The sequence below is a fragment of the Typha latifolia genome, chromosome 1 (assembly GCF_019914945.1).
Source record: "Typha latifolia isolate L0001 chromosome 1, TyphaL0001v2, whole genome shotgun sequence".
NCBI classification, from domain to species: domain Eukaryota; kingdom Viridiplantae; phylum Streptophyta; class Magnoliopsida; order Poales; family Typhaceae; genus Typha; species Typha latifolia.
Window position 1 is genome coordinate 6,241,144 of NC_133086.1, and position 20,499 is coordinate 6,261,642.

The 20,499-nt window shown below is 36.2% G+C and overlaps 2 protein-coding genes across 5 annotated transcripts; one reads left to right on the plus strand and one right to left on the minus strand.

Moving 5' to 3' along the window:
• Positions 1 to 275: 275 nt before the first annotated feature.
• LOC140780628 (uncharacterized) lies at positions 276 to 10,212 on the minus strand. 2 transcript variants are annotated; one of them, XR_012107546.1, is made up of 11 exons: positions 9,916 to 10,212; positions 9,605 to 9,727; positions 9,306 to 9,426; positions 8,281 to 8,406; positions 6,313 to 6,422; positions 6,038 to 6,221; positions 4,984 to 5,184; positions 1,935 to 2,159; positions 1,603 to 1,822; positions 705 to 856; positions 276 to 595 (listed from the first exon to the last, which is right to left on the minus strand). XR_012107546.1 is itself a non-coding variant. In XM_073126300.1 (11 exons), the coding sequence occupies exons 1-10, from the start codon at positions 9,936 to 9,938 to the stop codon at positions 762 to 764; spliced, it is 1,428 nt and encodes a 475-aa protein (XP_072982401.1). In that variant the 5' UTR covers positions 9,939 to 10,212; the 3' UTR covers positions 276 to 595; positions 723 to 761. The 2 variants fall into 2 exon arrangements, 1 of the variants encoding a protein (XP_072982401.1); XM_073126300.1 differs by having other exon boundaries at positions 723 to 856.
• Positions 10,213 to 12,226: 2,014 nt separating this feature from the next.
• Positions 12,227 to 20,438, plus strand: LOC140780358 (protein high chlorophyll fluorescent 107). Of its 3 annotated transcripts, none has more exons than XM_073125851.1 (8): positions 12,227 to 12,854; positions 13,393 to 13,536; positions 14,062 to 14,367; positions 14,479 to 14,538; positions 15,744 to 15,989; positions 17,068 to 17,178; positions 18,769 to 18,945; positions 19,856 to 20,438. In XM_073125851.1, exons 1-8 carry the CDS (start codon positions 12,288 to 12,290, stop codon positions 20,240 to 20,242), a joined length of 1,998 nt encoding a protein of 665 aa, XP_072981952.1. In that variant the 5' UTR covers positions 12,227 to 12,287; the 3' UTR covers positions 20,243 to 20,438. The 3 variants fall into 3 exon arrangements, with proteins under 3 accessions (XP_072981952.1, XP_072981951.1, XP_072981953.1); XM_073125850.1 differs by having other exon boundaries at positions 12,238 to 12,854; positions 13,390 to 13,536; XM_073125852.1 differs by having other exon boundaries at positions 12,238 to 12,854; positions 13,390 to 13,536; positions 15,744 to 15,980.
• Positions 20,439 to 20,499: the final 61 nt, after the last annotated feature.

Sequence of the window (20,499 nt, forward strand, 5' to 3'; positions counted from 1 at the left end):
ATGTAGGTCTGTTTGGTATATTTTTGGTGTGAGAGCTTCCGACTTTTTAATTTTAAAAAGATAAATGAAATAAAACTCTTTTTACGATCTGATGAAGCCGGAAGCTGTTGCATTGTGTTTATATGATGAGCTAGTAGTTACATGAAAGCTACCAGGATTCATTGAGTGCACAGTAGACAACAATAAGACCAGGCTAATTCATGACACGGAGCTGCCTCACAGCACCAAAAACTGCACATGAATTAATATTACAACAGAAAAAAGAAAGACACAAATAAACATTAAAGAGGAGATTTCACATACCACCATCATAAAGATGGGTCACAATTGGCGTAGTTTTATAACAATATAATCTGCTTTGGATAGCATGGACAAAATACAATCTAATGTTACATACATCTTTTTTTCTTTTTTTCTCTCCTCGCAGTGGTAAGCTTCTCAAGCGCAAGCAAATTTACCATGTGATCTAGGTCCATGTAAATACAATAACAGCACTACTACTTAAACACAGGTGAAGATGTCCTTCAAATGATTCAAGTCCAACCTCGTAGAAAGTTGAGAGAGATGAATATTTGACTTCAATCTCAAGTCCTTCCTACAGAATCAAAGCAGATAAAGTATATCAAATTAGCAGACTTGGCTAGTATCGTGCATAATATGTTTGGTACGTCATCTTGACAATAGCACCACAGATTATGTTGTACCTAGAACAGAACCTCCACCTTATTCAGTCAGGCTGATATGAAAGTGACACTCTCATCTCAACCTTCCTCCCAGTCAATGTCATCTTCATCATCAGCAGATGCATCAGCCTCAACATTCAGATCAGCTAGTCTATATGTTTCACCTGTATTGCCTGTATCAGTTCAAAAAATTGAAAGCATGAGTTACCAGGTTGACATCTTTCAAATCATCCATCAATAAGTGAAACCACTGGTAATGATCAGCCGGGAGTTTAACAGAGGAGTAGAAAGGTGAGCATAAAACATTTAAAAGATCGAGATGATATCTAAGCTTTTAAGATACAAGGAAATGAAAGACTAATAGCTGAAACATAAAAAAAAAAACAGGATGGGTATGACAGGATGCCTCGTCAATATGCAATCCAAAAAAAGATGTTTATTTCAAGGTGTTATAGCATAGCTTCTGCACAGTTATAACAATACATATTCTGTTTAAAGAAGATGTGGTTTTACATGTTTTACGTAATTCAAGCATGAGATGTGATTTCTTAAGCATACTTTAAACTCTCAGATAGTTGTTTGCACAAAAGAACAATCCACTTCTTTATCTTCTCCACTGGAATCTGCTTCCTTATACTCTTCATCAACTAAACAACTGACTTGCAATCAACTACCCATAAGATATAACATTACCGTATGCATTGTGAATAAATTTCTTTGCTGGCGTACAAAAGAATAGTTTTGCACAAACTTCCAACCTCAACCCTAAACCCACAATTAGCAATACAACACCTGTGCCCCTAAATTTATGTAAATCTATGTAAATTTTTGAATTGTAATGTCATAATAATATAGTTTTGCACAAAAGAATAGTTTATGTACTAACGTCAATTAATGAACTGGAATGACAGAAATAGACCTGAAGGTGGAGCCTCTTCCCACTCAACATCATCATTTTCATCATCCTCTCGTTTTGATTTCATACCAACTCTTCGCCCAGCAGATGCCTCAGAAATGCCAACTGTTTGATCAGATGTGGAAGCTCTGTTTTCTTCTAGTTGTTGCATCCTCCTTGTTGTCTCTTCTTGTTCTTGCTGCCTCTTCACTAAAGCCTCATAATAGGCTTTCAGATACTCATCCTACAAAAGTGAAAACCTCTCATAAGCCACAGCTTTAAGCCATAACTCATAAGATACAGTGCTCAAAGTAAAACTTAAAATACAGAATGCATATATAAGTTCCTCCACTAGCCTGTATACTCTTTTCGTCTTCCTTAATGTCCTTTTGTTTTTTGTCATCAACTGGTTCTGAATTTTGATCAATTCTCGATCTAGGCTTGACTTCTCCCCTTTGTTCCTTTGTAAGGTTCATTCCTTGCTTAATCATCCATGGAGGTAAAACCTTCATGGCTGTGGCCTTAGTGTCAGACTCAGTTTCCTCTTCTTTAACTTCAAGACCAGATAGGGCAACTTCAACCTGCAAGAATTACACTACAAATCATCTACTTATTTTGGACAAGGATATGGTCTGAGGCTCTGAGCAATAAACTTTTATCTGTAAGTATCGCAAAAGATTCCATGATTCCAACTGAAAATTCAAGCACATATAAGTTGGTTTCGCCAAAATTAATTATGATCCACGAATTTGCAATAAAAGCATTGAGACTGCACTCATGAAATCAGTCAATTAAAAGCAATGCTCATCTTTTGCACACCATAATGTAAAACAATTAATTCTGGCTAGTAAATAATAGTGGCCTTTGTCACCCAACTTCTTAAGCAGTGAAAGGTAAAAGAACACCTAGAAAATTCAATGGGAAAAAATAGGCTGAAGTATAATAGCCAATTTGTACATAAAAAATATAGACAAAATGACTCTGATGTAAAATAACGGGATCATTAGGATTTTAGGAACGATGACGGTGAAAGGAAGAGAAAAAGAATGGGGTTTCACACTTCCATTCTCAACTAGGCTTTCACATCCAAAACACTCATTGAAGATCTCAAAAAAAAATTCATTTCTTCATTAACCCCGATTGAGTAAAAAGTTGGCATAGACTTTACAAATGACAATAAGTAAATAACATCATAAACAATTGCGAAAAAGCAAATATAACTCTAAACACCCTAAATAGCAAATGTATAATAAAAATAATTAACTTAAGACTAATTTCCTGAAGGAGGAATTGCATTGATACATGCGCTTGTGTAATATGTCACTAATGTCCGCATCATACTCCCTGAGTGGGAGAGAACTCGACTCTATCGAGAATGTCCCCTGCAACATTCAAGTTGCTCCAGTCTTATAGTTTCCTGACACTCCAAGTCACTTCAATCAAGCAAAATATTATCAGATTCAGGGATAGGTTTTACACCTCCACCCTCAAGCAAGAGTTTCACACTCAAGTTTTTCTAATAATAAGACTTATCCTTAGTAACTTCGAGCAATGGACTGAGACTTTCCTCAAATTGCTCTAGTCTATCGAGCTCTTACCGTTCTCAGTCAAACCAAATATCATCATGCTTAGGGATAGGTTTCACACCTTCGCCCTCAAGCTAGGGTTTCATACCCAAATCTTCATGATGTCAAGGCTTGTCCTCAGTTTCAGAAATGACATCGATCACGAGGACGAGAGAAGTCGATAGGGACGCGACAGCGAAGGATATGGGTTGGCGGCTGCAAGCAGGTGACGGTAGAGGGGCGGAGTTCAGAGAAGATGGCATTGGCGGTGGTGGAGAGTAGGGTTGGCAATGTCGGCGTCAGTAGAGAGCAACACTGACGATGACGGCATCAGTGGAGAGCACTAATGGCGGCAACAACGTCGGTGGAGAAGTTGCTGGCTATGAGCAGTCTAGTGAAGGAAGGAATTGGGTTGGGATTAAGATAGGTTTAGATAAAGCTAAGGTGGGAATGGGGTTGGGTTTAAGGCTAATGGGTCGGATTGGGTTAGGTCTAATAGATTTAGATAGGGTTGAGTTAGTAAGCTGAATTGGTTTAGGTTTAGGTGGGTTTGAGTTTAATAGGTTGGAGAAGGTGAGAGAATTTTGGTATTTTGGGAGAAATTAAAATTCAAAATTTTGGTAGATATGGTAAGGAAAAAAAGGAAGAGAATTTTGATACTTTGGGAGGAAATTTTAAAATTCGAACTTTGGGATAGGCTATGGCAGAGAGGAAGATTAATCTAGGTAATGATGGACTATTAGATGATGCACAAACACTCCAAGTTTGGTCAGATCTTGTTTCGCAATTTCGGAATGATGACTAATTCTTCTTGTTCCTCCACAACGACGATCTCCTCATGCAATGATGATCTGACATTCGTTATGCAAGTGTTGAATGAAGGACAAGTGTAGAGAGGTATAGAATCTAGAAGGCGAGCCATCTATACATGGTGGAACTGGTGATAAAGGTTGGGGAAGATGGGTAGCATGGGAAAATTAATGGGCAATGGAGACAGAAAATATGGTTTAGAGAAAATTTGAATCCTAAAAAACCATTGCTCTAATACCAAAATGATGTGAAACAACAGGATCGTTAAGATTCTAGAAACGATGATGGTGAAAGGAAGAGAAAAAGAATGGGGTTTCACACCTCTATTCTCAACTAGGGTTTCATACCAAAACTTTCATTGGAGATCTCAAAAAAAAAATTCATTTTTTCATTAACCTTGATTGAGTAAAAAATTAGCCAATATATAGATCTTACAAATGACAATAAGCAAATAACATCCTAAGCGAAAAAGCAAATATAACCCTAAACACCATAAATAGCAAATGTATAATAAAGATAATTGACTTAAGACTAATGGCAATCGAGCTCACAAAATGAGACCAATTTATCATTATTTTGAGCCAAGCCAAGTCAACTCACTCAAGCTCAACTTGTGAGTACCTATGGCCTTTATGCACATAGTTGACAACCCCGTATACTAAACATCACGATGGTGATGTATAATCAGTAGTTTTGTAAGTAGCTCTCCTTAATACTCATGCAAATAAATAATATTTTTGCATAAAAGATTGCAGGATAAGAGATCAGAAAGTTTCCATATGGCAATCTTGCACAGACACCTGATTCCCAAAGAGAAGGCATCACAACGTAGTTTAGAAAAGAATACAGTCGCATGTAATATCAAGATTAGATCGAGTTTGAAATCTAACATTTCTATAGATGGAAAAAGTATGAAAGTGTAATATCCTGTGTTTGGAAAAAAAAGTAGTAACATTAGTTTATCAGAAACTCATGCCAGTAAGCAAATGTAAATAAGAACTCTACATCTAATCTGCAAATAAAGCCATACTCTTGTCTCCCCAAGATATGGCATTGGCGTTCCGCCATATCCTTGTCCCTGAGAAGATTTAGATGAATCAATTGCATTAGAATCACCATTTGCACGAGCAGCTGCACTCGCGCGAGCTTCCCATGCTTGCAGAGTTCCAAATTCAGGAACAGTTAAATCCTTAACTCTTGCCAGTTGTAATGCCAGTGGCTTTAGTTGCTCCTGCACACATATGATATTGAAGAGAAATAACAAAATACTAAATTAGAAATAATCCATTAAGTATTTTAGCAAGTTCTGTGACTTCTGTTGAGGATTCTGTTAATCTATAACAATGGTCATTTCATGAAGTTTGAAGATGGAGATATTTCCAAGGATATGCAATGTCATACCCAGTAATTGCATGGATACATTAATGTGTCGGCACTTCTCTCAAAAGGCCATTCTGACTCCTCTTCAAGACCTATTGATTCTCTCAATCACCCTTCCTTTGTATGCAACACTGGATCCTTTGGAGGATTTCCCTTCCAAGGGAAATATAGAAAGGCTAGGACAACTTTATAGCACTTTCTTTTATGGAGGCTTCTTTGAAAACAAGGAACAACAGAGTTTTGGTTGCATGCCAACTAGCTTTAAAGTGGTCCTCTTAGATGTCCGGAGACAGTGGAGATGATTCTTTTTCTCCCTCTCAGACAGAATTTAATACTAGGTTCCTGGAATTCATAATATCTTTTTTTCTTTGTTTTAATTTCTCTCTTTGTATTTATTTATCTTTACTTTATTTTATTTTATATTTTCTCTTCTAACTAGGCCTAGCCCCAATCATTCAAAAAAGACAGAAAGGAAGAAAATGTTGGTACTCTAGGATTGCATGTGGACCATCAGGGACAATAGTCACAATACATATATAAGAATTTAATTTGGAGGTTTTTCCCAAGTGGACAAAATTTAGGTAACCATGTTTAGTTAAGAGTTAAGACAATCTCTGCATCATGCATGTTACTTCCTTATGATCTTCAGGGCCAAAAGTTTATCCAGGATGTTCCACAAAATAGAAAAGCACTTCAGAGTTCACCTCTATCTTCTGAAGCATGTCCTTCAACTTTTCACGCCTTCGCTTTCTTGCATTATCATCACCATCTCCCATTTCCTCAGCAGCAAGCTTGTCACTCTCCGCAACAAGTTCACCATTGCAATTCTCGCAATGAAAGTACTCATCAGTGAGGCTTACAAGTTGCAATGCATCAAATGCTGAATATCTGAAAGTTGGCATTTATAAACGTCAACAGCCTGTTAAAGAGTATAAAGCTTGTGTCTGTCATCTGAAAGAGTTTTCAATTACTTTATTACCTTCTCCCACAATTAGGACATATGTATTCTTGGATTGTATTCCTGCTATCCAACTCATCCTTCAACTTTTTCTTCACTCTATGCATTCGATATCTTACAACATCATGGATCTATATCATAGAAACGAAAGGAAAAACGTCAGTATCATGGTTAAGTAAAAAAAACCTGAAGGAAAAGCTAAAGTTGATACTTCTAACCATCGTACAGTAAGGGTTTCATTGTTAACCGATACAGCAATTTAAGCATTATGCAACCCTACAGTGTGCAACAAGTCTAAATGGATTCAACATTTACACAAAGGGCAATTTATCCAGGCTCAGCAACATATCAAAGTTCTACTTTTTTCAAGTAAAAATAAAAATGAAAACAATTAAGGGAAAAGAAATAGCAAGTAACAAATAACTCCTCGTTATCTACCATATAATCCATCTAACACACTTAAACCTCTTTGGTTGTTGTACATACCCCTCCTCCTCCAAAGGGAAAAGGAGAGACAATAGAGAAAAAGAATTCATGTATGTCCAAATCAAAAGTCTGGATTGAACCGCTTTTCTAGGCAGTAGGTTGTTTAGAAAAATACTGTTCACGCTTTTGTTCAATTTAAGAAATAGAAGAAAAATAAAAAGGAACTTCACAGAAAGCTAATGAAATAATGCACTAAAAGTGGGAACTGAATTAAGGCTGAACCTATATATTTTCAGTCAGTTATGTGATTAATATCTGAACAGCATTTACTACAGATTGGATTATCTTTACCGTGGAAGCTAACCCAGATTCCACATATGTTGGACTTGGCCATTTTTTAAAATAAGGAAACAAGTGATTCACAACGAAACCTTTCCTGCATCTACATAAATAATCTACCACTATGGTCAAAATATGATTCTTAGAAAACAACAAAAACACTTGACCAGGCACATAAAAAAAGCTCCATAAATCAGTACATGGCATTACACTAGCAAAACATTCAGAGAAAATGCAAATATAACAAAATTGCTTCTTTTATTTATCTGGCATCTAGTATATTAATACACAGGTAATAAAACATGATAATCACACAGATTTCATCATCATAATCATGTCATGTCATTCCACATACAATGGTAACAGAAAACCAGAAAACAACAAGCTAGTGTGAGAAATTTCGTGTGATATTATTAAATTCCAAAGCTACCCAACATGAAGACTACAAGCTCAAGTATCAAAGAGTTAAACACCAAATTGTAACAGGAAAGTAACAAAGTAAACAGCAGACTGCCAAGAACATCACTAAAACCACTAGGCAAAATAATAATCTTCAGTTAGGCATCAAATCCTCGAACATGATGTCAATTGAAGGAGAATATGAGAAGCAATCAACAGGCTTGATATTGTAAGAATACCACAGAGAGTATCATCGTCCATCTTGGCACTAAAAACCAAAGACTTAACAAGGAGGAATGCACATATATTAACAGCATGAGCATTAAGAAAGGATAAGATAGAACTAAACAGGAATGACAAAACAAAAGAAATCTATATGTTCCAAATATTCAATACTAGGAAATCGTCAACACAAACGGGCCTTTGTTCCAAGAAACATAATGATTGTTACAGAAATTAGACCATCAGGAACATAGTAGTGCAAAATTATATCTCATACTTGGATTTAACTACAAGATTTGTAATTAACCAGTGGGATGAAGAGAGAGAATCTGATTATCTAACTTATCATAAATGAGAAGAAAATTTAAGATGGTGATATTCATCAGATAAGAAAACAATATCCACAGAGTAATTTTCCTAGAATAAGAACAGTACCCAACAAAAGAGATGTCCGAATTGGGAGTGCCAGTAAAGGATAGAACAGGGATATTAGAAATATTTTGCCTTGTGGAAAGTTTATTCTTCTCTGCAAATTTCACCACCCAAAGATTTATCTATCCACATGAATAGAAAGAAGTACCATAAATGTCTACAACATGTAACCTGTGCATAGTCCAAGCAGCAATAAGAATGTGTATGCATTTTTATCTTCTCTTCGCCTTCCTTAACTACTTGACCATCACCAGTGGCGGCAACTGCAGCACTGAAAATTTTTGCTCCTTTAGCTGACTGCAATAAAATATCAATTAGATGCACTAAGTCAACAAAAAAAAGGGGGAAATTTAATCTCCATATATACAAAGAAAGAAAAATGAAGAATATCAATTTAATTGATGAGAACAAATATGAAGTAGACCAACTTATCATATAGAATATGAAATCGCAGATCAGTCCTAGATTGCGCTAAAGGAACAAAATATGAGTTCACAGAAAACATGGAAAATTTGCCATATTGTTTTTTGATCATTACTATTGGAGCCAGAAAAGTGATATTTTTAATATAATTACTAAACTTTTTCCCTTAAGAATACTTTGTGAACGTTCCGCCATACAGATGACCGCCTTACCCTTCTTCTAACACCTTCTCATGGCAAAAGCTTTCGCTGACTGTTCTTTATGCTTTCTCAAATTACTAGTATATATCTATAAAACATATGCAGCTATCCTCCACGTAAGTTGGATTAAGACCTCTCGTTTTTATAATTATAGCATATCTGCTTACCACCTAAAGAAGTTGCTATATTATGGCTTAATTATTACCTAGTGTGGACAGCCGGACACCAGTCCCAGATCATCAATTAGACACAATCACAGGCCACCTCATGACACTTTGATAAAGTGACAAGTCATTTCGCCTAAATACAGGATTGTGATGTTCTTATTTGAGGTCAATGAATATTTTGATATTTTGAGATTGCCTACGTTCCTTATTTCGTTGGTTGATTCCAACATCCGGTTGGTGGAATCCACAGGTTTGTTACTTTGTACTATCTGATAAATCTGAAATAATAACAGTGAGTGAAAAAAATTCTTCATTCCGCAGCAAAGATAGAGCAGATAAGCACATATTTTGAACTAAAGAATGGCGTACATGTGAATCATATCAATTTGATGAACATAATGCTAACCTCTTTCCGATGATCTCTTGTAACTAACTTCTCCTCTTCAAAAAATCGTAAAATACGACGAAGTTGTTTGGAGTGCAGCTTTAAGGACTTAGCCAAATCTTCCTCTCTGACCCATTGTCGCCTGATGGAGAAAAATACTATGGACGTATAGATATATATATATATATATATATATATATATATATATATTGAAAAGTCTAACTTGCCTTATAGGATTAATCCACCATTACAGAAGGTTAAAATCATGACAGAGCACTATTAACAACCAAAATAATCTTTACTGCAATTAAAGGATGAACCTAGTGAGAGCATCGAGGACCACGACGGCCATCCCTCTATTGTCGCCCCTCCCGGTCTTGGGCTGGTTATCTCCCTTCATGGTGATATCATCGTAGAACGCCCGGGCGACGAGCCTCACCAATCTAATCCAATCACAACAACAACAACAAAAATGAACGAATGAATAAGCAACTTCCAGTGCCGATCCTATCGTTCTTGCACCAGATCGTATTCGAATCGGTTGCAAAAGTAAGTACAAGAACGGGGTTGCGAAGAAGACCAAGTAGAAACCCTAATCTTTGGAGGGGCAGGGGGTGGATCGAAATAGCACCTATTGAAGGGCTCCAAGCTCATGGTGGAGGAATAGTTTTATAGATCGGAGAACTGAGGAAGGCGGCGCCGCCGGCGATTTGGAAATGGGGGCGGAGAAGAGAAGCCTCTCCGCTACTTTGCAAAGCCGCATCAAATCCGGGTACTACTAATACCCGATAGCTAATCGAGTCCGGATATAGATCCGTTGAGCATAATTCGGATAAAGTTCATTATCGGAGATATCGATAACATTAATTTATGAGTTTGATTCTCCCTGCAGATATTAAGAGGTTGGCTCTTCATCTAGTTTACTATTAGGCAATTAGCTTGTAGACTTACAATATATACCAAAAAAAAAAATTTGGGCCCTGTGAGGGTGTGACCTACTGTGGTGATTAAAAGTTGTATAATATTCGACTTGACAATTTATCCAAAAATTAAATTAATGTTGTTTTAATAAAAAAAATTTAATGATAGGTTTAATATTCAACTATTTTAGCGCTTTTAAAAAATAGTTAAAGTATAATGAATACAGATGCCAGCCCTAACAGAGCAGTCTGCTAGGGTTGGGTTTTCTTCCCCTCTTTCACCGAGAATTTTTCTCGTTGTCGGCGTCCTTCTCATTCTCTCATATTTCTCCCTTCTCTTTCCCTTTCTTTCTAGTCCCTCCTTTCCTTCTTTTTTTCTTCTTCCTCCTCCCTTCTCTTTTCTCTATTTCTTTACCCTTTTTTTTTTCTTTTTCTTTCTCCCTCACCTCCTTGTTTTGCTTGGCACCTCCTTATTTTGCTTGGCCTAGGTCGCTGTTGTCACGGCTGCTGCAACCATGGCCATCTAAGTCACGATCCCCTTTCTTTCCCCTTTGTCTTATCATGTTGCCCCTAGACGGTGATTCCTCTTTGTTAACTCCACCTCCTCCTAAAAGTTTGCTTAGCCATCTCCTCTCAATTCGTCACTATTCGTTGTTGTGGCCTCTGCTACCATCTACTACAGCCTTTCTCTTTTCTCACCAACGAGAGTGACAACCACGGTTGAAGAACACCACTTCACATAGTTTCCTTGTTGATAATTATTTTATCTTTTAGCAAGTTGTAGTTACAATGCTTTAGAATTCATTCAAGATCAAAAAGAAGCTCAAGCTAACTTATTTGCTATGATTGAATGTGTTGAGTGTGTCTTATTCAGATCTTGTATACCTTTAGGGTTTGATGCTTGTTTTTCTTGTATGCCCTTAGGGCTTACATCCTATATTTTATCTAATTAGTTTTATAATATTTGGACGTTAAATGATTTTTTTCTAAATATTTTTTAAAAATTGTGCCAAATTAAAATTTTATAGTTTAAGTACGAAAACTGTGATCTATAGTATTTTTTTCTTCTTTTCTATATTGTTGATTCTTTTCGTTCTTCATCTTTATCTTCATATTCATCTCCTATCTCTTAATCATTTTTTTACTTTACAAGTTTCTTTAATTACTCTTTTTAAATTAATACAATAAAAGGTTAATCAGAGATAATGGTGATGTAATTAGGATAAGTTTAATAAACAAAAAATCTTTAATCAATGTTTTAAATGAGAACTTAATCTATGTTGCAAATAAATTATAGTGTATACTTAAAATATTATAAATTACAGTTAGAATTTTGTACTTAAACTAGAAATTATTCGTTTCATTATAGATAGATTTCTAATCTTAAAAAACTCTGAATGCAAAAATTATAGATCATGATGTAACCAATTTTATTCACTTTATTTAATAATATTTAGATGTCAGATAATTATTTTATAATTTTTTAAAAAAATTGTGCTAAACTAAATTTTATTATTTAAGTAAGAAAATTATGTGACCTTTATCATTTTATTTTTCTTTCTTATTCCTTTCCTCCTTTATTATTGCTTATTGTTCATTTTTTTTCTTCTTAATTCACTTTTTTACTCACCGCTACAGTAAAACACACCTATTTTAGTATTAAATTTGGGGTGCAGGTACATTTCGGTAAATAAAGTTGGAAAGAGGGCTAATTTGGTCAAAAACTCCACCAAAACAGGTTTCTCACGTGCCATGCACGTCCTACCGGTGTATTTACACCCCTAGATAAGACCGCTTAACCGTTAATACCCGCAACATTTGTCGACGTGGAGTGTTGTGCACCACACTCTCTCTAATCATCGTTTGCTTCAATCCTTAATGACCATTATACCCTTGCTTAAGAAGATAATTCGGACTCTTTTTACGAATCCGGCTTCTAATAGATAATCAAATGAGGGCTTATTGGTAATTGCAGCTTCACCGCATCACAAAAGCGCGCTTCGTTAATTCCGTTTCATCCACTGGAAGCCACTACTCACGAGAGAGAGAGAGAGAGAGAGAGAGAGAGGCGAGCAGTGGAGCGATGCAGCTCTTCTCCTCCCCCAAATCCCAATTCCCTCCCCTCTTCCCTTCTCCCTCTCCAAACCCTAATCCTAACCCTAGAGCTCTCTCCTCCAAGCTCCCGGTCCGATCCTTCTCCTCTCTCCCCCTCCTCAAGACCCCTCCCTCTTCCTCCCCCAAGTCTTCTTCTTCGCCATCGCCTGTCCCGGAGCAGCTGCTGTGCTCCGAATCCGACGTCGAAGAAGACGAGGTAGAAGAAGTAGAAGAATACCGAGGAGGAGAAGAGAAAGGTTTGGAGCCAGTTCTTGCGGTGCGGCGGCCGGTGAAGGAGGTCTCGCAGGGGGAGGCGATCGATTCGGTGACGGACTCATATGGGAAGGAGGAAGGAAGTGAGAGGTCTTCGAATTCTTCAAAGATTGACGAGGGGCTCTCCGAATTCGCCAAGAGGATGCCGATATTTGAGCCGGAGAGGATTAGTGGAGCTGCGGAGGAGAGGCCGCTTCCCATAAACTTGGAGCTAGGATTGTATCGGGCAAAGGTTTTGACCAGGAATTTTGAATTCAAAGAAGCTGAGAAGATTCTTCTTAAGGTATCGTGCACAATTTTCTTTTTATTTTTTGTTTTTGGTGGCGGTGGAATTTGTTCTATAACTTTTTTGGGGGTCAACTGAGAACAGAATTTGATTTTTACTGATTAAAATGATTTTAGAATGTGCGACAGATAACTGTTTGCCGAACTTAAATTGATGAGGAGATGAGATTCAGTTGCTTCAGTGATATAAATTATAAGTCACATTATGGAAAGTTATTCTTTTTCCAAACTAACATGGACATAATCGGTGCATTTGCATGATATGATCACCATAGGAAAATTAGATTTCTGATGCAACAGACGTTTTTTATGGACATGTTTATGGACTAATAGTTCTGCCCTTAATCAGAACTGTATTTGTGGGCTTTGCGAGTTTCCGTGAAATTTTTTTTTCCTGATAAAACTCAGATGATAGTGAATATGTCTATGTTACAATGGGAAATAGACAATTATGTCAACTTATTAGAAAACATTCATTTCGAAAATTCTTGGTGTGTGAATGACTTTATAATTGTGTTACCATATTTGTGTAGCAGTGTATCTCATATTGGCCTGAAGATGGACGGGTATATGTCGCCCTTGGGAAGCTTCTCAGTAAGCAATCAAAGTATTCTGAAGCTAGATCAGTGTATGAGAGAGGCTGCCAAGCAACCCAAGGAGAAAATTCGTATATTTGGCAGGTTTCCATCCATTTTACAAAACTATTTCTTGATAGCATGCTAAGACATTGTGGGCAGTGTCAATGTTATTTGATTAATTGTTGTTTTCAACACAGATAAGTTATTGCAAAGCCTGTAAATAATTCATAATCAAGTGTTGAGCACTTTTAAGAGAAGTGTCATTATCGTCTTTATATAATTCTGGCATAAACTCAAGAAAGTAGCACTTTTATGTACTCACTGTTATATCAGTCATTTCCTTTTGTTAACTTAACTATTATGTGGCTTGCACTTATTTTTTTTTATTTGTCAACTTAATTCTTTAATCTTCCAAAATCTCAATGATGAATCACAGATGGTCCTTTCACGATGGCTGCTAAAATCTTGTAATGTTTCACTTTGAGTGATACGTTGGTACCTCTGCACACAAACTCTCAATTCAATTGCATCAACATTTTATGAAATGTGATGAACTGCATTTGATCTTTAACTGATTTTTTGAAATCTCTACACCAATTGAATTGTTTTCTACATCTGTATGAATAGTGCTGGGCTGTCTTGGAAAATAAGATCGGGAATATTCGAAGGGCAAGAGAACTTTTTGATGCTGCTACTGTAGCTGATAAGAAACATGTTGCAGCTTGGCATGGATGGGCTGTTCTAGAGATAAAGCAAGGAAACATAAAAAAAGCTAGGAATCTTCTTGCAAAAGGACTTAAATTTTGTGGCGGAAATGAATACATATACCAAACACTTGCTTTACTTGAAGCTAAAGCAAATCGTTTTGAGCAGGCAAGGTTCTTGTTCCAGCAAGCAACTAAATGCAACCACAAAAGCTGTGCAAGTTGGCTTGTGAGTCTCTTTTTACTCTTTTAAGCTCTCATTTCATTAAGGCTGCTTACCTCTAGGCTTTAGGCAAAGAGTTTTGTGGGACCTTGTAAGTCACATGGAAATTTGTTACAGGCTTGGGCTCAAGTTGAAATGCAGCAAGAGAACAACTTCATAGCTAGGCAGCTTTTTGAGGTGACAATTCTCTCCAGGTTATTCTTTATTGCCATCTTGCTATCTGAGCTTGGACATTGTTCTTATTTAATTTCTTACATACATATTCAAATTCAAGATAACTATGAATGCCACCTGCTTTACATTAGGGAGCCAAAGGGAAGAACCTAATAGCTCATGTATGATGTAATCAATGCTAATGGGAAGCAACCTTCAGGAAACTACAATTCAAAAGGAGGAACTATGGATGCATAAGCAATTGTGATGGATGACCTAAAAGGATAAGGAGATTGATGTCAATATTTTGATGCAAGTCCAAGGTTGCAAAAGAGAAGCAGTTCATCCTATAAAATAGCTATCTAAGAAAGTTGTCTTGGTCTCTTTTTTGATTATAAGATGTGAGGCAACAAGAATGATACGTGAAAATAGATTTCATTTTGAGAAATTATGTGAATGGATAATTTCAATGAGTGGTTGAACCTATAAGAGGTATTAGTTTGATGAAATAAATATTGGACAAATATTCTACTATCTATACAGTTGCTATATACTTTGTAAAGCATGAGACTAGTAACAGAAATGCTAGATCTCAAACTCTCTTAAGTGGAGGCATAGGAGATATATGTTGGTTGAGTTTATATCTATATATTAGCTCTAGAAGATTGGCTGTCACTTAGTGAGTAAAGGAGAATGATTATTAGAGTATGAACTGCCAAACTTGGAAATAAAGCAAAGGTTAACCAGAGAAACATAGCAACGGGATGATTGGAATGTTATGTCAATATCCTGTGAAAATGAAACAAATCTTTAATATAGTTTAAGAATTCATGGGATAGATATGATGTTCTGAACTTTCCAACAAATTGTCGAAGATTTCAGTAAGAACTTGTTTGCTATGCAACACATGGCAGTTGCCTGCATGTCCACTTAGATATATCTCAGGGAACTAATGCACTACTCTGCTGGCAATCTCTATGTTCAAATGGTTTGTATGAGAAATACATTTTACAAGCAACAATTAATAGACATAGTGTTTGCAATTATTTAGGTGAAATTTTTGTTTAGGTCTGATTTATTTTCTTCTTAAAACGAAGGATATTCATCTTAACTTTGTGATGGACCTCTAGTCATTTGACTTATGTTTCAGGGTCTCATACTAGCATAAACTGAAATAACTTTTCTTGGCAAAATAAAGTAACATAACATTCCTTTTTCTTATATATCAGAAAGCAGTCCAGGCTAGTCCCAAAAACAGATTTGCATGGCATATCTGGGCATTATTTGAGGCCAGTCTGGGTGACATTGACAAAGGACGGAAGCTTCTTAAGATTGGCCATGCAGTAAACCCCAGGGACCCTGTACTTCTGCAATCACTTGCACTGCTTGAATACAAATATTCATCTGCAAATGTTGCTCGTGTATTGTTTAGAAAAGCATCAAAATTAGATCCAAGACACCAGCCTGTATGGATCGTAAGGATCTCTCTCTCTCTCACTCTCTCACCCTCTCACTATTGACACGCACACACGTGTATGCATGCATATGTAACAATTTTGAGTTCTTTTCAGTTATCTTCTTTTCCCACAGTCATCTGTTTGTTTATTTTAAGGATGCACTTCTCACATATAGCTGTTACTTTGATTTTGAAAGTAGAAGCTTCTTCTATTTATTTGAGTTCTTAAGATTTAGCACTGAACTGTACAGTATCTATGCCTTCATATTGCTATCCTATCTGTTTGAGTTAGTGATAATGAACTTAATGTGCCTGCTTATTCTAAAGCAGTTGATGTATATGCAAAGATCATGACTATGAAGATTTTGTGGCTTTCGTACCTTTTATATGTGCAATACATGATAAAATGACAGTCAATTGATGGATAATAAGGTACATAACAGTACAAAAAGTAATAGATGAGATGGTAAAATAAGATAGCTGATAATTAGTTGATAATTTTGAAAATTGGTAGAGAAAAAGTTATGTTGAGAAGAGATCAAGAAGGAGAAAACAGAATAAGAGATAGAAAATAAATTACAAATGAGGGGTAAAATGAAGTAGAGGAAGAAGGTGCAACAAAGAAGAGAAATGGAAGGACAAAAATAAGGGAAAGATGCACAGTTGTTTTGAAAATATCACTAATGACAATGCACACTCCCATTCATTTTCCTTATCACTTGACTGTCCATCTTTTCCCGACTTCTGTCAATTCTTGACTGTTTTTAGCTGGAGTCTCCTTTCTTGGATAAAATTGCATTTGCAAGCACCAACTAGCTTTTTCAGGATGCTATCTAGTTTTTGGTGATATTAACTGGTTTGTCCTTTTTAAGTTACCAATTAGGCAATTACCAACTAGTGCTCTTCTCCATCTTATTGAGATGTTCTCTTTGACAAGAAGAAAACCTTATTCCATCTAATGTCATACAGCTTGCTATGCAGCCTTGTCATGAGTGCATTTGTAGTCAACATTGTTAACATCTTTTTGTTTTTGGTGATAAACATTTCTTTCTTTCACTATGCCAGTCAAAGTCAATTTACTGTTGCGTTATTTTTAGGCTTGGGGTTGGATGGAGTGGAAAGAAGGAAACATAAGCACAGCAAGAGAACTCTACCAAAGAGCTTTGTCAATTGATTCAACAAGTGAAAGTGCTGCTCGTTGTCTTCAGGTATAGAATGCATTAATTGATGAATAGACGACTCATAACATCTAAGGTTGTATTGTCTATAATTTATGGTGTTCTTAGTATTATCCCTTTTGTCTATTCCTTTAAAAATGATTTCCTTTCACTAATGTAAATTTTGTTATTTGATTTCATTAAATATATGGGCTTAGCATATAAGATAAGAACATATGAGTGTCATGAATTAAGTGCTCCTAATCAGAGAAAAAACATCAAAGAGAATGAGAGATTGATATTAGTATCATACTATCATGGATGCCAGTTTCAGTCGATCTCGAGTTGGATCAGCTAAAACTGATCAGGATTGCCCGTAGTTGTTGATTCCACCCGATATAGGTGGAATCTATCAAACATGGATCAGATCCGATCCATATTTGACCCGGGTCCATTCCACTCTCTCTCGTTTCTTTCTTCTCTACTCTCCTTACTAGGCCAACGGTATTTGAGTAAATCTCGACGACCTCGACGTCCGATGAATCCTCCGACCAAGATTTGGCGAGCTCAATCTCTAACAACCTCGGGTTAGTACTTTTTCTTTTTCTCTCTCTCTTTGATGCCCCATCTCTCTTTCTCTCTCTCCGACTCCGGCGAGCCCCCTCCCTACTCTCTCATTTTCTCTTTCTTCCTCTCTTTCCTTTATCTGCTCTCTTTCTCCCCCTCTCTCTCTCTCTTTTTCTCTCTGTCTTTGTTAACATAGAGAGATAGAGAGACGAGAGAAAGTGGAGTGTGAGTGAGAGGGAGGAAGAGAGTGGGAGGAAAAGAGAGGGAAAGAGAAGGAAGTGAGAGAAAAGAAATGAAGAAAAAACTTCAGAAAACAAAAAATTGCTAATAAACAATAAGAGAGAGAGCATGGAAGAAAGAGAAAAAGAGAGGGAAAGAGAAGGGAGATAGAAGAAAGGAAAGAAAGTCAGAAAAAATTATTTCGACAGTAAGAGATGGAGGTAGGGAGAGATAAGAGAGAGAGAGAGACAAGAGAGAGAAGAAAGGAAAAACATTCAAAAATAAGTTTTGAGTAAGTTAATACATTTTTTTAGTTTTTAGGCTTTATATGTCAGTAATTATTATTATTTTATTTTATTGACATTTTTTTAGAACTTTAGACATTTTCCTGTATTTTAAAATAATATTTAAAAATTTACGTAATTACAAAATAGTCTGATCCGATAAGGGCGGCCGATATACATCATTTTTTCGGACAGCCGATTTCAATCCTGATACCGAGTTTTGAAATCTTGATTAGTATATTAGAAAATAACATGAATCCACTTTACCAACACATTTCTTTTATTCTATTGCCTTTATATGCATTCCGTCAATTGAAGCTGAGGAAGCATCTTCATTATGAATTCTTTTTCTCAAGTTTAATGTAACCATACAATCATATGGGATTGAGAATTTACTCATTTCTTCCTGCTCTCAAGTGAACCAGTTTAACCTTCTAGTTTATGTGCTTTATCAATTAGTACAATTATTTATTTCTTACCAGCTCTCCTGTGAACAATTTTAAACATCTGATATATGTACTTTATTGGTTAGTGCTTCTTTGGAAGTGTTGCATAATTTCCTATATTGCAGGCTTGGGGAGTTCTGGAACAGAGGATTGGCAACTTATCAATTGCTAGAAGATTATTTAGATCTTCCCTCAACATAAATTCCCAAAGTTATATAACATGGATGACATGGGCATCCTTGGAGGACAAGCAAGGTAATCCTGTACGGGCTGAAGAAATTCGGAATCTTTATTTTGAGCAGGTCAGTGAGAAGATTTCTTTCTCCAGCTTCATTTTTTTCTTCTAGTAATCACTGAAATAGCAATTTCAGAGTAAAGTGACATAATTTCCTATATTTCAACTTAGTGCAAATAGATCAGTAGATGTTTCACCTGAGGTTACTATAAAAGCCAATAATTTCATAGTTTATTATTGATAATGTCCTAGAATCCCATAGTTTTTTGAAGATTAAACTACAACATGGTAGATTTCCTGGGATTGTATGGCAATCTGACTTCTTTAAGATGAAATGCCCTTTGTTTTTTGCTTTACCTGAAACTTATGAAATTTAAATTGACCTGGATGAGATTAAAACAATGAATGAGGTACTCTGTGCTCTAGTTGCTCATTGAGGATTACTAGCAAGATTAACACACAAAATAAGTACTCGTCATGTTGTGGTACAGCAAATTCTGTAGCCATGTCAATGACATGCTGCTAGTTTGACTGCATGGACTGGCACACTAGATACATTAGGTACTGGGCTTTATTGATTGATATTTGATTAAAATAAGTTTATTTAAGCTAAGTATAAGATTTTTACACTAAGCCCTGTAAAATGGTTTTTGATTCATCACTTACACTCTTGTTAAATCCAATGGTCATGCTGCTGCCCTATTTGGGACACATGCATTATGCACCAATTATAGATACCCTCTTATACTGTCCAAAGCTAGTATTCAAAGACTTAAAAGTTTTCCAACACTGTAGATCACTGTGCCATTAAATATTTTGAGGCTATTAAAGGATGTCAACATAGGAAAGGAAAGGCATAAACTATCACCATAAAATCTAACTTTTGATAGTAGTCCCTTATTATTTCAGCAATCTAATCAGTCTTGAAATATGATACTGGTCACACACATAAGGCTAACTATTCTGATCATCAACAGCGTACTGAAGTTGTTGATGATGCTTCATGGGTTATGGGCTTTCTCGACATCATCGATCCTGCTCTGGATAGCATAAAACGGCTCTTAAACTTGGAACAGCCCTCTGATTTGAAGGGACAAAATGCGATGAGAAGCACAGAAGAAGCAAATAACCCCACAAGTGAAGCTTCAAGCAGTTCAAGTCTCTCAATTAATAGTTATGGCAAGGTGACTGAAGAGAGTGTGAGTCTTCCTAATAGCAATTTTAATTTAGATGCTTTTGTCAGAGAAAAGTTATCACTTGATCCATTCGAATTGGACATGCTGACGGAAAGCTCCGAACCAAGGATAAGAACCTCCAGGTCCAGAATATGGAGATCAGTGCAGAAAACTATTCCTGTTCCTTAAGCCTTTACTTCTGTTTCACTTGGAGAAATCTCATTCCAGCTGATGCAAGCAATGAGACTAACTGGTTTATTGTACAATTCCATATAAGTCATGTATTGGTTGATTCTGTCGTGCAGGCTTATCATGTGTATCAACATGTAATGCAGTAATTATTTCTCAAAAGGAAAAAATGTAATGCAGTAAATTGTTTTGAACATGTGTTGGTATTGTGTGGTGGTCTCTGATCATGCGTGACTTCGGGAGCATGGTTTATTTGA